Source organism: Danio rerio, chromosome 22, assembly GCF_049306965.1.
Source record: "Danio rerio strain Tuebingen ecotype United States chromosome 22, GRCz12tu, whole genome shotgun sequence".
NCBI classification, from domain to species: domain Eukaryota; kingdom Metazoa; phylum Chordata; class Actinopteri; order Cypriniformes; family Danionidae; genus Danio; species Danio rerio.
In genome coordinates, this window is record NC_133197.1 from 26,292,961 (window position 1) to 26,311,518 (window position 18,558).

The 18,558-nt window shown below is 39.6% G+C and overlaps 1 protein-coding gene across 2 annotated transcripts; it reads right to left on the reverse strand.

Annotated features, from left to right (window-relative positions):
- Positions 1-5,247: 5,247 nt before the first annotated feature.
- On the reverse strand, positions 5,248-17,694 carry LOC141380277 (uncharacterized). Of its 2 annotated transcripts, XM_073937718.1 has the most exons (13): positions 17,593-17,694; positions 15,784-15,930; positions 15,518-15,643; positions 14,893-15,036; positions 14,627-14,752; positions 13,780-13,917; positions 13,213-13,356; positions 12,314-13,075; positions 12,074-12,168; positions 11,887-11,937; positions 9,684-10,065; positions 8,773-8,937; positions 5,248-7,358 (listed from the first exon to the last, which is right to left on the reverse strand). In XM_073937718.1, exons 1-13 carry the CDS (start codon positions 17,648-17,650, stop codon positions 7,261-7,263), a joined length of 2,436 nt encoding a protein of 811 aa, XP_073793819.1. In that variant the 5' UTR covers positions 17,651-17,694; the 3' UTR covers positions 5,248-7,260. The 2 variants fall into 2 exon arrangements, with proteins under 2 accessions (XP_073793819.1, XP_073793821.1); XM_073937720.1 differs by lacking the exon at positions 14,893-15,036.
- Positions 17,695-18,558: the final 864 nt, after the last annotated feature.

Consider the following 18,558-nt stretch of genomic DNA (forward strand, 5'->3'; position numbering starts at 1 on the left):
TTCTAATGGTCTGGTAACTTTGGTAAATAGTTTTTGTATTAATGGAAGAGCATGTAAAGGGATGTGTTGCTTTATTTTTCCTTCCATGATTAGGGAATTTAATTTGGAGGATTTGCTGAAAATAATGTAACAGCTGTTATAAATTGAATCTCTTAGCAATAAAAAAAACTGATTTGGCCAGATTGGGTAGCTTTACTTGGATAGAGGGAAATTAAGAACTGTTTAAAATGATTTAAGACCTACAACACAATATTTCAGTGAACTTAAGACTATTTAAGGCCTAATATTTTGTTTTTTATTTAATTTAAGACATTTTAAGACTTTTTAGGACCCTGCGGAAACCCTGTATACAAATTAATACAATTAAGCAATAACAGTAGCACCAAAAGGAATAGAATATAAAAACAAAAAAGCAGCAATATTTGTGTGTACCAGCAGATTTGTACATTTTTAATCCTTCATGATATATAGTTATATGTGAAATCATGCTGAAGTGTTGCTACTGCTGCATCTCCATTTGAGTGTAAAAGGTGTGTGTGTGTGTGTGTGTGTGTGTGTGTGTGTGATACACATTCACAGGCTCCTATCATAAGGGTTAATTTATTTTTAAATAGAGCCACAGTGTTAAAAGGGCTCACATGAGCTTCTATTTTGAAGTGTTTCTGGCAATCAGTGATCTCTTGATCTCTCGATGATCTCTTGATGATCTCTCAGTGATCTGTTGATTGTACATGGAAGTGTTTTAGTATCTTTATTTGTATAAGGTTTTTCTGATTACTTAATTTGTTTATTTTAATTTGTTGTAGACCACACCAACCCACAATGATACCCAAAGTGATTGTTAGCACTTGCATACTCAGTACTTGTTGGAAACTCTGTGGAAAGAATAAAGAGTCACAATAATTCTGGATAGATTGAATCTCATTTTCCCTGACAATAATATGATTATGTACTGTAACCTTTGCATGTGTTTAATGTATTATATTATAAAGACTAGCTATGTATTCAGAGTTTACTACAAATTCATACAGTACTGTGGCTATAGCAATGACTGTAAAAAATATGGACGACGCGACAGCCCTTTTTCCCATTGAACGCCTTGAGGGCAAAACGCCTGCTTGACGGGCACAAACTGTCGCAAAAGACTGCTGAAATTGGAGCCAGACATGCGCAGAAGGACTGTCTGATGGAGCCAGAGGAGGAGCCGCGAAAATGAGCAGAGTCGAGCTTCCAATCAAACGCTTTATGTAAAATCAACTACGCCCCCCGAACTTCTCAGCATGCGTTTGCTGTCATATCAACACAAATGGATGTAATAACGTTAACAAATATGAGGGTTTTATATATTCAATCGCGCCAGCTCCAGGCCGCAGCGCACAACTTACTCGCGGCGTCGCGGGCTGATTCCGGCTCGCATGCGGCAGCGCCTGCTCGCTCGGCCGCCGCATCTGGCTCGATTGACTCGGACTGGAATCGGGCAGTGAGTCCAGGCATCCGGAGTAGGTCCAGCAGAGGTAACATTAGTCAGTCTGAGCTCTAAGAGATAAGTCTCCGGCAGGCGAGAATCTAGCCGGAACTGTGTTTTGCTATCTGGGTGGCTAGGCGTGTATCAGCAAACTAATAAAGCCAGAAAAAAGCCCTGAACTTAGCGAATAAACAGTGTTCCACCAGGATCATGTATGTCAGAAACTATAGTTTACTGCTGAACTTATTTTGTCATGGTAAAATAACACAGAAATCGAATAATAACATTTCAGTCTACTTCAGTCTCCTGCCGAAGCTCAGACGCCGCGCTTTGAGAAACTGTCAATCACAGCTGTCAATCACGATGACACGCCCAGCATTAAATTACTGCTAAAAACAAACTGTTTACAAAAATGAAGATCTGCACCTATTTCAGCACAATAACCAGTGCCTTAATCAACCAGAACTATCTTTCGTGACATTTTATTGCAAGTGTAATATTTTTTTTTATTTGGGCTCAAGTCTCCTTCATTAACACGGAGGAGGCGGGCTTTATGACTTGTACTGCAGCCAGCCCCCAGGGGGCGATCTAACGGCCGAAACCTTCACTCAAACGTAGGCTTGCGGCACACTTGGGCTATAGCTTTAGGTTCTTTTGCATGTTAGAATATATTCCTAGTAGCATACAGCAGTCTGTATACCCGAAATTACGTTATCTGCTGATAATGACATATTAAAATGTACGGGAGTTCTACGCTAAGCTTACAACTGTTAAACACAATGTACGTCACTGTCACAAACTGTCAGAAGTAGCGTGAATGGCGAGACATTTACTTGGTATGTTTTAGTATAATGACTTTTAATGACTACATTTTCTGTTTTCTTACCTCCTCCACCGCGCTACTGTTCTCCGACACAGCAGCTGAATATTCGAGAATATTTCAGTAACTTTATGCATTTGGCAGCGTCTGATTTTAGAGCCCTTTTTTGCACTCTTTCTCTGAGTTTCTCGGCACCGCTTTTTCTTTTTACGGTACATCTCTGACAATTAGCTTGTGTGGCACTTATTGTTTGTTTTACATTCTTGCTAGATTTTGATTACATCCGTGTAACCTTAAATTGGGTCGGCCCCTCTCGAAACCAGCCGGCCGTCGCCGATTGGACCAAATGCTCAACATTTATTATTATTATTATTACTATTATTATCATAATATCACTTATGATTCCTTCGATATGATGCAGAATTATATGAATTAAAATGACTTGAATTAAATGACGTAAAAACTTAAATATGGCAGAGTGTGTGTCGCGAATAAAGTGTTTATTAAATAAAGAGTCAGGTGTCTTTAAAGCTTTGGAAAATGGCTCATAAAAAAGGCCGAGAACGTAAATGCTTTGTACAAGTCGAAATTAAAAAGTGATAATGGGAAGAATTCAAACCAGCAGTGCAGGGCTGGGATGAGGAGAGCCAACACAGTTTTGGTTAAAGCCACAAGGGAGCAGAAAAAAAGTTATGGTGGTAAAGGAGGTTTCCCGAGTGGAGCAGGACTGCTACTTTATAAAGGCTGTTGCACAGGGCAAGCAAGGAGCATGGACCTGCTGGGAGGATGTCTTGAACAGGGCCATATCCTGGGCAGATATTTGGCGAACTCCGCAGTCACGCCTGAGTTTTCTCGTAAGAGCAGCATACGATACCCTCCCCTGCCCCCGTAACCTTTCCCAATGATTTGGATCTGAAGACAAATGCCCCCAATGCGATAAAGCCAATGCAGGCCTGCAACTTATCCTGTCGGGATGCAACGTTGCACTGGCGCAGGGCCGTTTTAGACGGTGGCACAACCAGGTGCTAAGAAAGCTGGCAGAACATCTTGAAAAATGCAGAGTACAAGCAAACGCAACATCAGCATGTCCTCTGCCAAATATTAGGTTCCTCAGACCAGGAGAAGGGGGGCATATCACACGTACAAAGAGAACAAGGTGCCTGCTCATGTCTGGAAAGAGGTGGGAGATGCGCGTTGACTTGGACTCTCAGCTTATCTTTCACTCGGAGATCACACAAACAACTCTAAGACCAGACGCAGTGATTTGGTCAGCAGTGGCTAAGAAGGTTCTGGTGATTGAGCTGACTGTGCCATGGGAGGAGGAAATGGCAGCGGCGCAAGTACTCAGAATTAGCAGCAGAATGCAGAGTCAAGGGTTGGACGGGTACAAACAAAAATATAATTCATATATGTTTCTTGGAAAATAAAAATAAAAAATCTTTTTAAAAGGAATTTCGTCAGCTATAATTTGTATCTTAATTGTTGTGTATTTTTCGTTGGCCAGTTAACTACTACTGTAGTTAAAAAGAATAACGAACAACTCTCGTAGTGAAGTTCTTCAAAACAAGTCCACTATAGGCCTATGCTTCAGTGCCAAAGCACGAGTTGCCGTGAGATTGTGTTGGTTTGGTAAAAAAATAATCTTGCCTAAATAAAATTTAAGTTAAATATTCACAGTTTCAGAGAAGCCTATATTAAACTGTTAATATTATGACACATTTGAATAAGCAGGACAGGCTTTTAATAGAACAAACTCTGTTGGAAAGATGAGAGCAGTGGCGCCTGCAGCCGTACGGCTGTATATTGTGCGTACCAACCATGAGAGGGTGCAAATTAATGCCGCCTATTTATTTATTAAATAATGTAAATTGATTATTAAACAGTATACACTACAATATATTGAAAAAGTAAGAAAGAATAAGAATAAAAAGGTGGGTTTTAAAGTGTGTATGCATAGTGGGAGATGTAAAAAAAAAAGATATATATATATATATAATACAGATGAATTAAAATATTTTCTTTAAAGTTATTTTCTGGATTATCTTTTTGATATTCTGTCTCTCCATGTTAGAATACATCTACCATTAAAAGTACAGAATGATCATGTCTTCATTAGTGGGCAAACCAACAAAATCAGCAAGGGATCAAATACCTTTTACTCTCACTGTATATCTGTTTGTAGGTGCCGCTGCAATTTCAGACTGATAAACCTTACCTCGTTTACTCAAGTATATTGAACACAAGTGAAGATATTTTGAAGAATGCTGCTAGCTGGCACTCATCGACTTCTAGTAGCAAAGACAACACTATAGATGTCAATGAGTGCAGCATTCTTCAACATATTTTCACTTGAGTAAAGGATGGCAGATCTTTCATTGTTGGGAGAACTGGGAACACTAGCTAGTTCACTTCACTTATTAGCTAATATTTGAGTGTACTGTGCTGTGTGAATGTAACTCTAGCACAAACTGAAGCATAAGTGTGTTTCCATCACAGTTTTCCACAAAACTTTCACAATATTTTCTGAGTGTTGTTAAAAACTGTTGTGAAATGAAGACATTTCCATTCTAACCATTGTTCTGTGGCTAAAGCTCAACATTTGCTGGTCAGACATTGGGAAACCCCTGGCGCTAGTTCAGTAGATATTACAGTAGGATTACTCAAATCACAGTCAACACACTCTTATATTTCACATTATAGTCACACAAATGGCAGGGCAATGTGCTTTAAATATTACAGGATGCATCAATATTGTTCTATAAAGGCTAAATTGAGTCTGCAGTGTGTAAAACAGATCTTCTCTGTGTTGTTTTGTGTTGTGTTCACACTTATTGTCAGATCAACACACAGATGAAGTAGTTCAGGCATGTTTTGAGTGCATTACAGTCCCGTATCACTACGCTGAAGGATTTGACTTCTGTTAATGCAAGGAGCCGGTGTGATGAACAAAGAGCAGGAGTCAGAGATACAATTTATTGAAGACAATAGTTTACAGTTTGATCAGAAAACAGCTTCAACACACTCCATGGGGTTCACAGGCCGCTCTGCGTACAGTCTCAATTTCACAGAAATGATAGGAAGAGCAGCACACATGTGGTCAGTGACCAAATCAGATCATCAGGAATTCATACTTCCATTGTTTTCTGACATGATGCTGTTTTCTGCTTCTGCTTCCCACATTGTGCACTTCCTCCTGCGAGTGTCGCTGTCAGAGCTGCATGCAAATGAGGGCCGGCTGAAGCCTCCCTATTGGCCTATTAGCTCTAGATTGACAGCTTCCTTCTCCAGCCAATCAGGCGAGGAGAAAAGCTGACGTCACTCAAATGACGACCAATGCGCACAGGCGAGGACAGAGAAGTGTATAATAATTAACAATAGCTCTTAAATAACAATCTGCAGTGATCACACAACAGTGACAGAGAAGAAGAAAGAGGAGAAACTAAATAAACCAAACACAAAGCAAAAAAAAAAAACCTTACTTAACCCATAACCCAACCATAACCCAACCCTAACCATAACCTAACCCAACCATAACCCTAACAAACACCCTAACCATATCCTAACCTAACTCTAAAAACAAAAAGTCAAGTGTTTAGGAAAGAAAGAAAGAAAGAAAGAAAGAAAGAAAGAAAGAAAGAAAGAAAGAAAGAAAGAAAGAAAGAAAGAAAGAGGTGAGGTTTGTCCTCATTAGTAAAGATGATTACTCCTCTATGGTGTGCATGTCTAACTCTAAACCCTAACCCTGACTGATTATACTTCATTAACGAACACGTTTAACTATCAAACCTTTAACTATCACTAACTTACTCCAATATTTACTGATGTTTCATCAATGAGGACCAAAGATTTTCTCCAAACAAGCACGCACATTATCTAAAGAACACAAGCAGAAATAAGCTAAACATCATCAATAATAAGCTTATTAATATCAATAAACATCTATTAAAGTCATACTCTAAACTACACTTGTGTCCATAACCTATATCTAAATATCCCAGTCTTGACTAAACCGCTGTTATTTAGCAAACGCTGCTGTTCAAAATGTCCCCATTAAACTCCTTCAGCTACTGGTTTAAGTTAAAGCTCATTTGCAGAAATCCAGCGCTTGCTTGGAGAACAAGTGAGAAGAAGAAGAAAGCAGAAAAGTGTGAGCAGCAGCACTAGAAATAATCCTCATCAGATCTGAGAAATCCACCGCTGGGCTAAAATTTGTCTGTGGCAGGAGGCTCTTATATCTAGCGTATTCGCCCATATAATCCTGCCCCGCCAGCGCCATCTACACCACCCCATCCTATCTCTGTTAAAGAGAAAACGCCTTCAAAACCGGCCCACGACGCCCCTGTTATATGCGCTTATCTCACTTAAACCTGCCTAAAGTCCCGTTAGAGCTACGACCACTGTCTAAACTAGGCTTTCTGTCTTTATAAAGTATTGACGCACTACAGTAATGATATGCAGACTTTATCTTTTACTATTACTCCTACAGCTAGAGAAATAAAGCACACCAGTATGCTAATAAATCCAGCAGTTTGATTGATTAATCTGTGACTATTTCCCTTAATATGACTATTTACTCTACAGTCAGTGCTAACCCAGTTCAAATAAAACACTACGTCCTGTCTAAACGTCAATCAACCTGCTTTCCTTATTTCAAACTATTAATGCTGTCCTGCCGCAGACACATTCTACCCCAGCTGAGGATTAGCGCTAACACTCAATCTCCGGCGTCGCCTGTGCGCATCGGCCGCCATTAGAGTGACATCAGCTTCCTTCCTCACCAGATTGGCTGGAGGAGGAGCTGTCAGTCTAGAGCTTATGGACGAATGGAGACGCTTCAACCGGCCCTCATTTACATGCAGCTCTGACTGCATCCCTCGCAGGAGGAAGTGCAGAATTTGGGAAGCAGAAGCGGAAAACAACAAATGACAAACGTCAAACAAGGAAGAATGAAACCGTATCCTGCTGCTGATGGCCTCTACGTCATGCTGAACCACTCGTGCTCTAAAATCTCCTCTAAAACAGGTCCTGTTTCAGGGTGGAAACTGTATAACCGCCTCAACAGATCCTGGCACTCTGTGGAAATATTAAAGAGAGAACATGTTAGTCATGGATGCTCTCGATGATGATACAACACAGAGATTTATTCAGTGGTCTGGTGAAATTCTTGATTCTGATTTGCTGGAATGAAATCATTAAATCCAGTTTCAGTCAGTTATAATCAGTTCTAGATGAATGTGCCACATGCAAACATTAGCCATAACCATTTCATTGGATGTGTGCTTTATCTGGAGGCAATGGGGATCAACCAAGTCGCAAATACGGTCAGAAATGGATGAGGTAGCTAACACACGTTACTATGAGCTATAATATCAAACACACGACCAAATCGTAACAGACAGAGATTCAGTCAAATCTCCTGCAATAGTACTTTAACTTGTCTATGAAAATGACCATGGAATAAGTGGGATTATCAATGGATTACTGTTTGCTTTTGCTTCTGCATTTAAAATCCATGCGGCAATCTACTGACTATACATTACTTGTTTGAAAAAAGATTTGAAATTTAAAGTGAGAGCTTTTATTTAGAGCCATGATGACATATGGAGGCAGTAATGTCCAGCTGTTTCCTGTCCAACTGTTATACATATTATCCTAATAACACATGTTAAGTTTGACGAATACGGCAGGGTTGTACACTAAAGCTGTATTCCATTGTATTTCATAGACAGACATAGAGTTCTGAATGAGTGAAATCAGCTCAACACACCTGTTTACTGTGGTACAAACCACTTTTGTAAAAGTACATTATTTCATGTATTAAATAAATAAAACGCCACTTTTCTCATTCAAAATATGAACATATTAAAGCCGTAGAGGCTAATTTACATATTTCACAATCATATTATAAGTGGAAATAAGAAATGCAACACATGATGTTTACTCTGATGTCACTCGATATTAAAGTGAGTGCGCACACTGAGCGCTTCTGTCACCGTTTAACGCTGTGCATGACGGTACGCTTTAGTTAATGACATATGCACTGTGATGAGCTTTATATTTAGAGTTAATTGTGAAATAAACATAGTAAACTGTTTGTTAAGAGTTACATGTTCACTGGAGGAAACAGCTGTGATGATGAGAGGAGCGTTGAGGAAACTGTAGATACATGGGAAACCGACTGCTCCTCCATGACCCATTGGGGTACAAGTGATACAAGTGTTTCTACAGCAAAGAACTGCAAATATGCAGATATTATACCAATCTATTGATAAACACAGCTTCTGCTCTCACTCCACACGGCTGTGCTTTACTGATTAAATGACTAATTAGTTGAAAACAGAAGAGCTGAAGTTTGCTGCCGCTTTCTTATCAAATTTAAAGGGGACTGAGCTGATAATATAGTAGTGAACCATTTAGTGGGGCTGAGTGAAAATAAGTGGCCCAGCGGCACCCATGAGCTGCACCATGTGTAGTGTTGTTTTCTCACCTGCTGACAAACTGGGGTTAAATTGTGGACTTCCATCTCTGGAGAAACAGCCATATCCGTTGACCATGTATGACAGCATTCGTCTAACAGCCCAGACATGCGCTTTAACAGCAGAAAAAATATAGCTGAAGGGTTCCCCCTCCTTTTTACGGTATCTCGTTACTCCTGCAAGTGAGAGATTTTCATGTTAGTAATTCACAATATCTTTGCCTTCCTGACATCAGCATACATGCACAGGAGGTTACAGATGAAGGGTCAGTTCACCCAAAAATGTCATTCTGTTATTAATAACTCAGCCTAAACCCCTGAGACCTTCATTCAGCTTCTGAACACAAATGAAGATGTTTTGGAAGAAACGCGAGAGCTCTCTGACCATATATGCCTTCAGTGGTTTAACTGGAAATCATGACTTTATTGAACAGTTTCTTGTCCTCAGTGTCAGTATATTGCGCACACTTAGAAGAGCTCTGTGCAGTGACGTACACCGCTGATGTCCTCCTCTGATTGGAAGAAAGCACAGGCGCATACGAGATGATACATCAGCAGTGCAACTGAGAGCAACATGCGTGAAGGCCTCAGAGCTCTCCTGAACGTGCGCAATATACTGACACTGAGGATGAGAACCTGTTCAATAAAGTCGTTATTTTGGCTTTATGTGGAAATACAAGTATTCTCAGAATCTGACAATGCTCTGATTGATCCACTGAAGTCATATGGTCTGTTTTAAGGATGTTGTGGGTCCGTTTATAGACCTTTGCTGTCTATGGAGACTCAAAGAGCTCTCAGATTTCATCTAAAATGTCTTTATTTGTGTTCAGGGGTTCACGACGACATGAGAATTTTTCATTACTAAAGCTATCTTCATGTGTGTGAACTTTCCCTTTAATAAGCAGCACTAAAAGCCAACTCACCCAGAGTGGGGCATCTCCAGCAGCCTTTTGAAACATAAAAACTGTAGCCAAAATCAATCAGCTTGAGCTCCAGGGTCTTTGGATTGACCAGGATGTTTTCTAGATTCATGGACCCATGGAATATGCCATGCTCAATGCAGTGCTGTGCAGCAATAATGAGCTGCACGATCAGCTGCCGGGCAACACTCTCACTCAGGCAGCCATTGTTCTCCGTGATGAACTTCCCCAAGGTTATGTACGAGGACGCGTACTCCATGACCAGGTAGTTATTCTTTCCCTCCATGGCGTACTCGTACAGCTCTATGATGTACGGGCAGAGCGGAGGTTTCTTGAGGATCATCATATGACGTGCTTCTGGGATCACATATGTAGAATATCCATCCTAGAGAAAAATCAAGTCAGGAAAAGGTTAGATGTGAGTGTCTCATATATTTATGGCATTGTAATGTGTCAATAGCTGTGTTTCCATCCAAAGATGCTGATTAAACTCATGTGCAAAACTGGCAGATCATATAAAAGAATCAAGCAGCGTTTCCATCAATGAGTCCAAGAGAATTAAATCATCACTGAATTATAAACTAGCGGCAAATATCAGTCAGAGAAATGAGTTTCGCCACAGAAGACCAAGACCAAACACAATGAGCGCGGTAAATGCGGTGACTTTTAGAGACGGGAGCGCAGACAGATGCTCAAGACAGTTCTGGAGGGAATAATAACAGAAGAAGAAGAATACTGAAGCACTGTGATGACAGACTGACGGAGGACTGAGGCTAGAGATGGGTACCGAAACTCTGTACTTTATCAGTATCGCAGCTAAATTATAAAAGATCGAAGTATAGGAAAGCTCTGACGTTAACGGTTCTGCTATCGGTTCTGGAGAATTATTGCTGAGTAAACATTACTAACAGTAGAATAATTAACTGACCAACCTTTTCTAATTTGTGATATTCGTCTGCACAGTGGGAAATCTCACATGAGGAATGCTCATGTTTCTGCCCAATAGTACAACGGCGAGTGCGTCAAGTATAAAAGCCTTCACAGTTCTCGGCTGTGCATTCTTTTACAGGAAAATCTGTATTTATTTGTTTTACATTTATTGGTTTTGCTTTATTTTGCATAAATGTAATAATAAAATTAGGTGTTGTTAATTCTGTTCAATTGTTTTTTTCCTAAAAATAATAAGATTTATAAGAGAACAGTTAAAGTACTAAACTAATAAGTGTTATCAATAAAAGTAGTAATACCAATAAAACCTTAACGATACCATCCCTAGCAGAGGCCATCTACAATCAACATTTCAGATCTGACACACTGGAGAGCTGCAGACCAACATTAATGACACAAAGACCCTGAACACACATTGATATCATCACATGACCTCCTCTGACACAATCACATGACTTGTTTAATCTCCATGCTAGTGTTTATCAGGTAAAAATGTTCCTGATGCAGTTGATGAACTTTTTTTCTTCTGGAATAAAGTTTATCCTAGTAAGTTATGCGCATGACAACATGTTTGTGCATCTTGGTGTTTTCAGCATTGTTATTGTGAGAATCCTAAATGTGCATGAAACAGGTGGATGGAAACAGAGCTATGTTCACATATTAACTCAAACTCAACACTACATGTGACCCTGGACCACTACACCAGTCTTTTGTCATGCGGGTTTATTTTTAGGAAAACTCTAAATTCTGACTTTAATTAAAGATTTAGTTTCAGTATATATTTGTGCATTTCCTATCAGTGTAGTATTATTATCATATGTAGTTTACATGGAAATGTGCAGGACTTAGTTTAAGTTATTAACTTTAAAGCTGATTTTCTCATTATTCAGATGTTTTTCACCTTCCAGATGGTCAAACAGCCGCATCTCCATCAAATATTGTTCTAACAAAGCAAACATTATTGAAAAGCTTCTTTACTGATCTTTCAGATGATCCACAAATCTCAGTTTCAGACATTATGACTGGTTTTGTGCTCCGCAGTTCATCTGCAAAAGCTGATAACCCCCATTATTAGAAATGTCCAGAAACTCTTTAATATTCAGTCAAAACAGGATTTCTGGAAATGACTAAACACGTCCAGTTTCAGTCTTTTCCATAAAGCGTGTTGTTTACACTTGCACCCTTCAATACACAACATAAAAACATGACTAAACATGGAGTTCATCACTTCTCTTCAGATATTTGAATGCAAACTTACCACGTGGTACAACTCTCCATAATAATCCTTAATCACAATTTTTATGGCAACCTGCAAAGAAAGCATAAAGTCAAAACTTATTCAACCAGAGAGATGTCTGATCACACACACGCACACACACACACATACATACACACACGCACACACACACACACACACACAAACACACAAATGAAGTGAATGTTACCTTCTGGCCGTCAGATTTCCTTGTAGCCAAATAGACAGTGCCATGGCGTCCCTCTCCCAGCTTCTCTCCAAGCACATATCTGTCAAGTAAAGATCCTGAAGAGAAATACATCACATTTATGACATTGCTCACTCCTGTGACTCTTCTGCTCTAATCTAATAGTGAAAAATTCTGTAAAACTCTGAAAAATAATACAAAACCCTGCAGATTAGACAGAAAACATTATGACAGAAGACGAACCTGAGCTGCTGTCTTTAACTGATCTGCTGTCTTCAACTGATCTGCTGTCTTTAGCTGATCTGCTGTCTTCAACTGATCTGCTGTCTTTAGCTGATCTGCTGTCTTCAACTGATCTGCTGTCTTCAGCTGATCTGCTGTCTTCAACTGATCTGCTGCCTTCAACTGATCTGCTGTCTTCAACTGATCTGCTGTCTTCAGCTGATCTGCTGTCTTTAGCTGATCTGCTGCCTTCAACTGATCTGCTGTCTTCAACTGATCTGCTGTCTTCAACTGATCTGCTGTCTTCAACTGATCTGCTGTCTTCAACTGATCTGCTGTCTTCAACTGATCTGCTGTCTTCAACTGATCTGCTGTCTTCAACTGATCTGCTGTCTTCAACTGATCTGCTGTCTTCAACTGATCTGCTGCCTTCAACTGATCTGCTGTCTTCAACTGATCTGCTGTCTTCAACTGATCTGCTGTCTTCAGCTGAGCTGCTGTCTTCAGCTGATCTGCTGTCTTCAACTGATCTGCTGTCTTTAGCTGATCTGCTGTCTTCAACTGATCTGCTGTCTTCAGCTGAGCTGCTGTCTTCAACTGATCTGCTGTCTTCAGCTGAGCTGCTGTCTTCAACTGAGCTGCTGTTTTCTGCTGCAGTTTTCCCACTGCTGCTGCCGCCATGTTGGATCTGTGCTGTTTTCATTCGTTTTGCAGCAACTGTGTCTTGATTTCTGCTGTCCTGATCCAGAAATCCAGCCTTTCTCTTCTGTCCTCTTGGAACTTCTGTGGATTACAGTCAATAATGAATTATTAATAATCAGTTATTTCAATAATTGCCATTTATTTTACTCTGGGATTTAACAAATGGCAGCAGTGCTCCAGTTTTCCAGTATTTCTCCAGTCATAAAGAGTGGACTGACCTGAGCTGGACGCCTCTGTGTCGGCATCTACACTTGTGTTCTCCTGCTCTGCAACTCTGATGCGTTTCCGGCGGGCAGATGGTTTGCCTCCACCAGAAACACTCTGAAAAGCATCATCTGCTTTCCGCTTCTCTCCTCTTCCTCCTTATGTGGATGACAACACAATGAACAATACACTCTTCAATTAATCAATCATGTTTTATTATTTCATGGCAGATTTCTGTTGTGCTATCTGAGGATTCAAATATCTAAATATGGAGAAAATCACATTTAAGAGAGTAAAAGATCATTGAAACAATAAAATAAGCTGAATTAATTCACTGCATTAGCGGATTAGAGCGCACATTCATAGTTTTCTTAGTTTAGTTTATTTTTCATAGTTTAGTTCCTGTGACTAAAATAACTCAAAACAAATGTTCAGATAATATGACAGCTTGAAAAATTAAAATAAAACCAACATCACAGAAGAGTTTTGATCAAATCGTGAATCAGGATATCCCTTAAAATATTGTGATATCATCATATATGTCCATATGGCGCCCCTACAGCTTCCTAAAGCACACTGACCTGAGCTGCTGTCTTCTGCTGCAGTTTTCCCGCCACTGCTGCTGCTGCCATGTTGGATCTGTGCTGTTTTCACTCGTTTTGCAGCAGCTGTGTTCTGATCCAGACATCTAGCCTTCCTCTTCTGTGCTCTTGGAGCTTCTGTGGATTACAGTCAACAATGCATTATTAATGCTCAGTTCTTTCATTGATTGGCATTTATTGTATTTGGGGATCTGTTCAAATGGCAGCAGTGCTACTAGTTTCCAGATGTTTTGTCATGAAGCACTACTGAGAAATACTTTGCACAATACTGCATCGTTCACAGTTTTAAAGGCACAATATGTGAGACTTTTATAATTAAAATCTCCAAAATCCACTAGAGGAGTGATTCATGAATGATCTCGCTGTGCATTATGGGATAGAGTAGCGTCCACTGGATGCCCACTTCCGAATCTCTCCAGTAGTAGTAGGTCATCCGGGTACTTCTCACATGCTGTTTGTCAAATACTGTGAATTTAGACATACTACTCGGCTCACGTACTGTCTTAATGTACTGTTTAGTATGGAAGTGTGTGATTTTAGACACAGCCAGTGTGTGTGTTCATGCTAATGACGTCACACATCCTCTATTTCTGCTCTGTTTGTCTAGCGAGGTTTTAATATGTTTGTGTTTTATTTGACTGCACAGAGCAGCATTATAACAGAAGCCTGAAATGTAAAACAGCACACCTGATCACGAGCTGAAGAACCAGACGCGGTGGACTGTGGCATAATAAAAGCTCTGCTGCTTTGTGTCGTCGTGCACTGTGCCTTTAAGCTGACAAATATATGCTCATACAACTGTAGAAGAGTGTGACGGGAAACTGACCTGAGCTGCTGTTCTCATCGCTGGACGTCTCTGCAGCTTTGATGCGTTTCCGCAGAGCGTATGGTTTGACTCCATCAGAATCACTCTGCAAACCATCATCCGCTTTCCTCTTCACTCCTCTTCCTCCTGATGTGGATTACAGTCAATAATGAATTATTAATGATCGATTATTTCATTAATTGCCATTTATTTTACTCTGGGATTTAACAAATGGCAGCAGTGCTCCAGTTTTCCAGTATTTCTCCAGTCAGAAAGAGTGGACTGACCTGAGCTGGACGCCTCTGTGTCAGCGTCTACACTTGTGTTCTCCAGCTCTGCAACTCTGATGCGTTTCCGGTGGGCAGATGGTTTGCCTCCACCAGAAACACTCTGAAAAGCATCATCTGCTTTCCGCTTCTCTCCTCTTCCTTCTAATGTGGATGACAACACAATGAACAATACACTCTTAATCTAAACAATCATTTATTTTTTATGCCAGTAATGAAGCTTTTCAACTCGGAAAACTGGACTGACAGTTTCAATTTACTACAACTTCTATGTTAAGCTGCTTTGACACAATCTACATTGTAGAAAATAGTTTGGACTGTGGGGGAACCCGGAGCACCCGGAGGAAACCCACGCCAACACGGGGAGAACATGCAAACTCCACACAGAAACACCAACTGACTCAGCCGAGGTTCGAACCAGCGACCTTCTATCTGTGAGGCGAACATGCTACCCACTGCAACACCGCGTGGCCCTATTTAAATGATTTTTTGGCACAAATAAAAGTGGATAATTTTCACACATACAGTGTATTTCTGCCATTGCTTTAGCAGCTAACTGATTATGTATTATGAATTTTAAGTGATGAAACTGTAGAAAAGTGTGATTCTGTAACGGGAAACTGACCTGAGCTGCTGTTCTCATCGCTGGACGTCTCTGCAGCTCTGATGCGTTTCCGCGGAGCATATGGTTTGACTCCATCAGAAACACTCTGCAAATCATCATCCGCTTTCCTCTTCACTCCTCTTCCTCCTGATGTGGATTACAGTCAATAATGAATTATTAATAATCAGTTATTTTAATAATTGCCGTTTATTTTACTCTGGGATTTAACAAATGGCAGCAGTGCTCCAGTTTTCCAGTATTTCTCCAGTCATAAAGAGTGGACTGACCTGAGCTGGACGCCTCTGTGTCGGCGCCCACTCTTATGTTCTTCGGATCTGCAACTTTGATGCGTATCCGTAGAGAATATGGTTTGCCTTCACCTAAAATACTGTGAAAAGCATCATCCTCTTTCCACTTCTCTCCTTCACCTTTAACTGTGGATTAAAACACAACAAACATTAAACTCTTAATCTAAATCATGATTTTTATTGTCATTAATTCATAAAAAATACAAACATTGACAAAATCACTTTTTAAATTGTCAAATTAAGTTCTTAGCGGTGCAGATTATAAACATCAAACACTGAGTTTTTATACATTTACAGCGGCAGGTCTGTAAATAATCTTCATGAAACATGATCATAATATTCTCCTGCTTTTGTCATATTTCAGGCCCGTAGCCAGAGTGGGGGGTTCGGCTGGTTTGAAAGACCCACACCTCAATGGAAAAGGTGCAGGATTTGTCCTATACATGAGCTCATTTGTCCTATTTTGGCTGCTACATCACCATAAATTGTGAAAATAACCTGTTGAAAAATGCTTTAGGACTGCAAAAATGTCCACATTTTGAGAAAAAAGAGCCGCCCCTTTCACCAGGCTGGCTACGGGCCTGTATTTGTAATGTAGTTTGGCTATTGCTAACATAAGCCCTGGGTCCTGAGTCACATTTTTGCACAATTGAATAGTCATTCATTATTAGTATAGCTGTTAGTGTATTAAAATGAACATTTTCACTATTATACATTATAAATCAGACCCGTAGCCAGGGGGCGTTAAAGTGGTTTGAAAGACCCCTCCTCGCTGACATATGATCCAGAATTGTCCCAAGCATGAGCTCTTAGTCCTATTTTGACTGCTATGTCATCATAAAGTGTGAAAATAACCCATCAAAGAAGGCTTACAATAAATCTAAACAATTATTTTTCATGAGTCCGACATCCAGCGGTGCAAGAAAACATACAATATGACAACAGTGAAGTCATCTTTCACTACAAGTAGCCCAACGTTTATTCAGAATCTTGGACGTTTTTGAAAAAATACCAATAATAAGGTTTGAAGCCAAAAGCAGCCCATGTTAAAGTTAAATTTAATACTTATTAGGCTATTTTTTGTTGAACTTTCAAAAAGTTAAGCTCTACATTAATATTATTATGTTTTAGAAGGCCGAATTCTGACTGAGGAAAGTTGAATGTGCTGATCAGTTCATAATTTTCCCAAAAATGACAACAGACTACCATTTTCTCATTTAAAACTTGAACTCTTTTTAAAAATTACATATGATATCCTCTTAAGGCACTAAAGTGCAGTATTATAATCTCATTATTAATAGAAACATAAGGCTAATAACTGTAAAAAGGTCTACATTTAGAGAAAAGGAAGCCCCATTTCCCCCAGGCTGGCTACAGGCCTGTATATCATTATATATTCATTAGGAAGAGTTTGACTCTGACTCAAGAAAGACTTAGTAGGTTATCTGCATTTTACTCTGGTGTTTTATAGTATTAGACTGATGTTGTTTACTAAAACACTGCATCTGCATTTATATTCACTACCGTACCGTCAGGTTATCGACTTATGATCGCTATATTTTGGCTAAACAGCAGCACCGGAATAACAGACACCTGAATGTACACACAAACGGTTAAAAGCGACCGTCTGATGCGCTCACGGCAGTGTAATATTGCATGGTTGTATTTATTAATCCAAAATAAGTACACAAGTTATTTTAGAGTGTAAAAATAGAGTTTTAGTATCAAAAATCTGACATATAAAACAGGCAAATACAAAACACATGTGTTCTTAGTGTCTGGACTTACCCATCACGGTCTTAAAACTTTCCATTTCCGCTAGAATCTTGAAAGGTCTTGTAGACATCGTCTGAAATCGTTCAACTGTTTTGCTCGATGTGTTTATCGACCAAGAGCAACTTTCACAATCAACCTTCATTTCTGGTTCCAGCAGATTACTGAAGCTGAGTTTGTGCTTGTCTGCAGACTCTCTACAACCGTTAGAACGCGTTCTGCTGTTGCTAAGCAACGAGTCGTCTTTCCTGAGGGTCTGTGACCTTTACCCTATAAAGCAGCGCGTATTATCTTTAATACACAAGTTTCTAAGATCTGTATATTATAAACCTGATCACTCTTTTGATTGAAAGCCTGTTGTATATAGTCTGATACGTGTATTTTGCCCTCTTGTGGATTTTCATGATACTGCAGGCAGTGGAAGAGCTTTTTTGACCTTTTCAAAATGGCGGCGCTCATTGAATTGCTCGCAGGCGTTTTGGCTGGAAACTGTTCGCTTATTTCAAGATGTTATAGTAAGAACACAACTTTAAATGTTACTAACTTCTATTCCTTGATAGAAACAAAACATAATTATTTAATAATTAATTCTTTATGTTACAAATAAATTGTGGTAAAAATGCAGGTATCAGATTTGACCCAACAGGTGTAAAAGGTGAATTATTCATTCCCGAACAGTCATGTCAGATTTGTGTTGCGTCATCTATATCATACCTACTACAATGCAAACACAGCATTTGGATGATTGAATTAATCTAATTAGTGACTGAAATGCCATCTTACAGTACATTGCGGGTATTTTTACAATAATTCCTAACGGGTTCCAAACACAACTAATTTCGTCTTAAATGAGCATAAAAAGTTAGGATAGGGGGTAGGGGGGAATCCCTTATTATGGTGGCCATATCCTTTATTTTCACATCCCAATGTTGACAGGTATGGTTCTGTCCCGTATTTTTTATCATTTTTAAATGTATATTT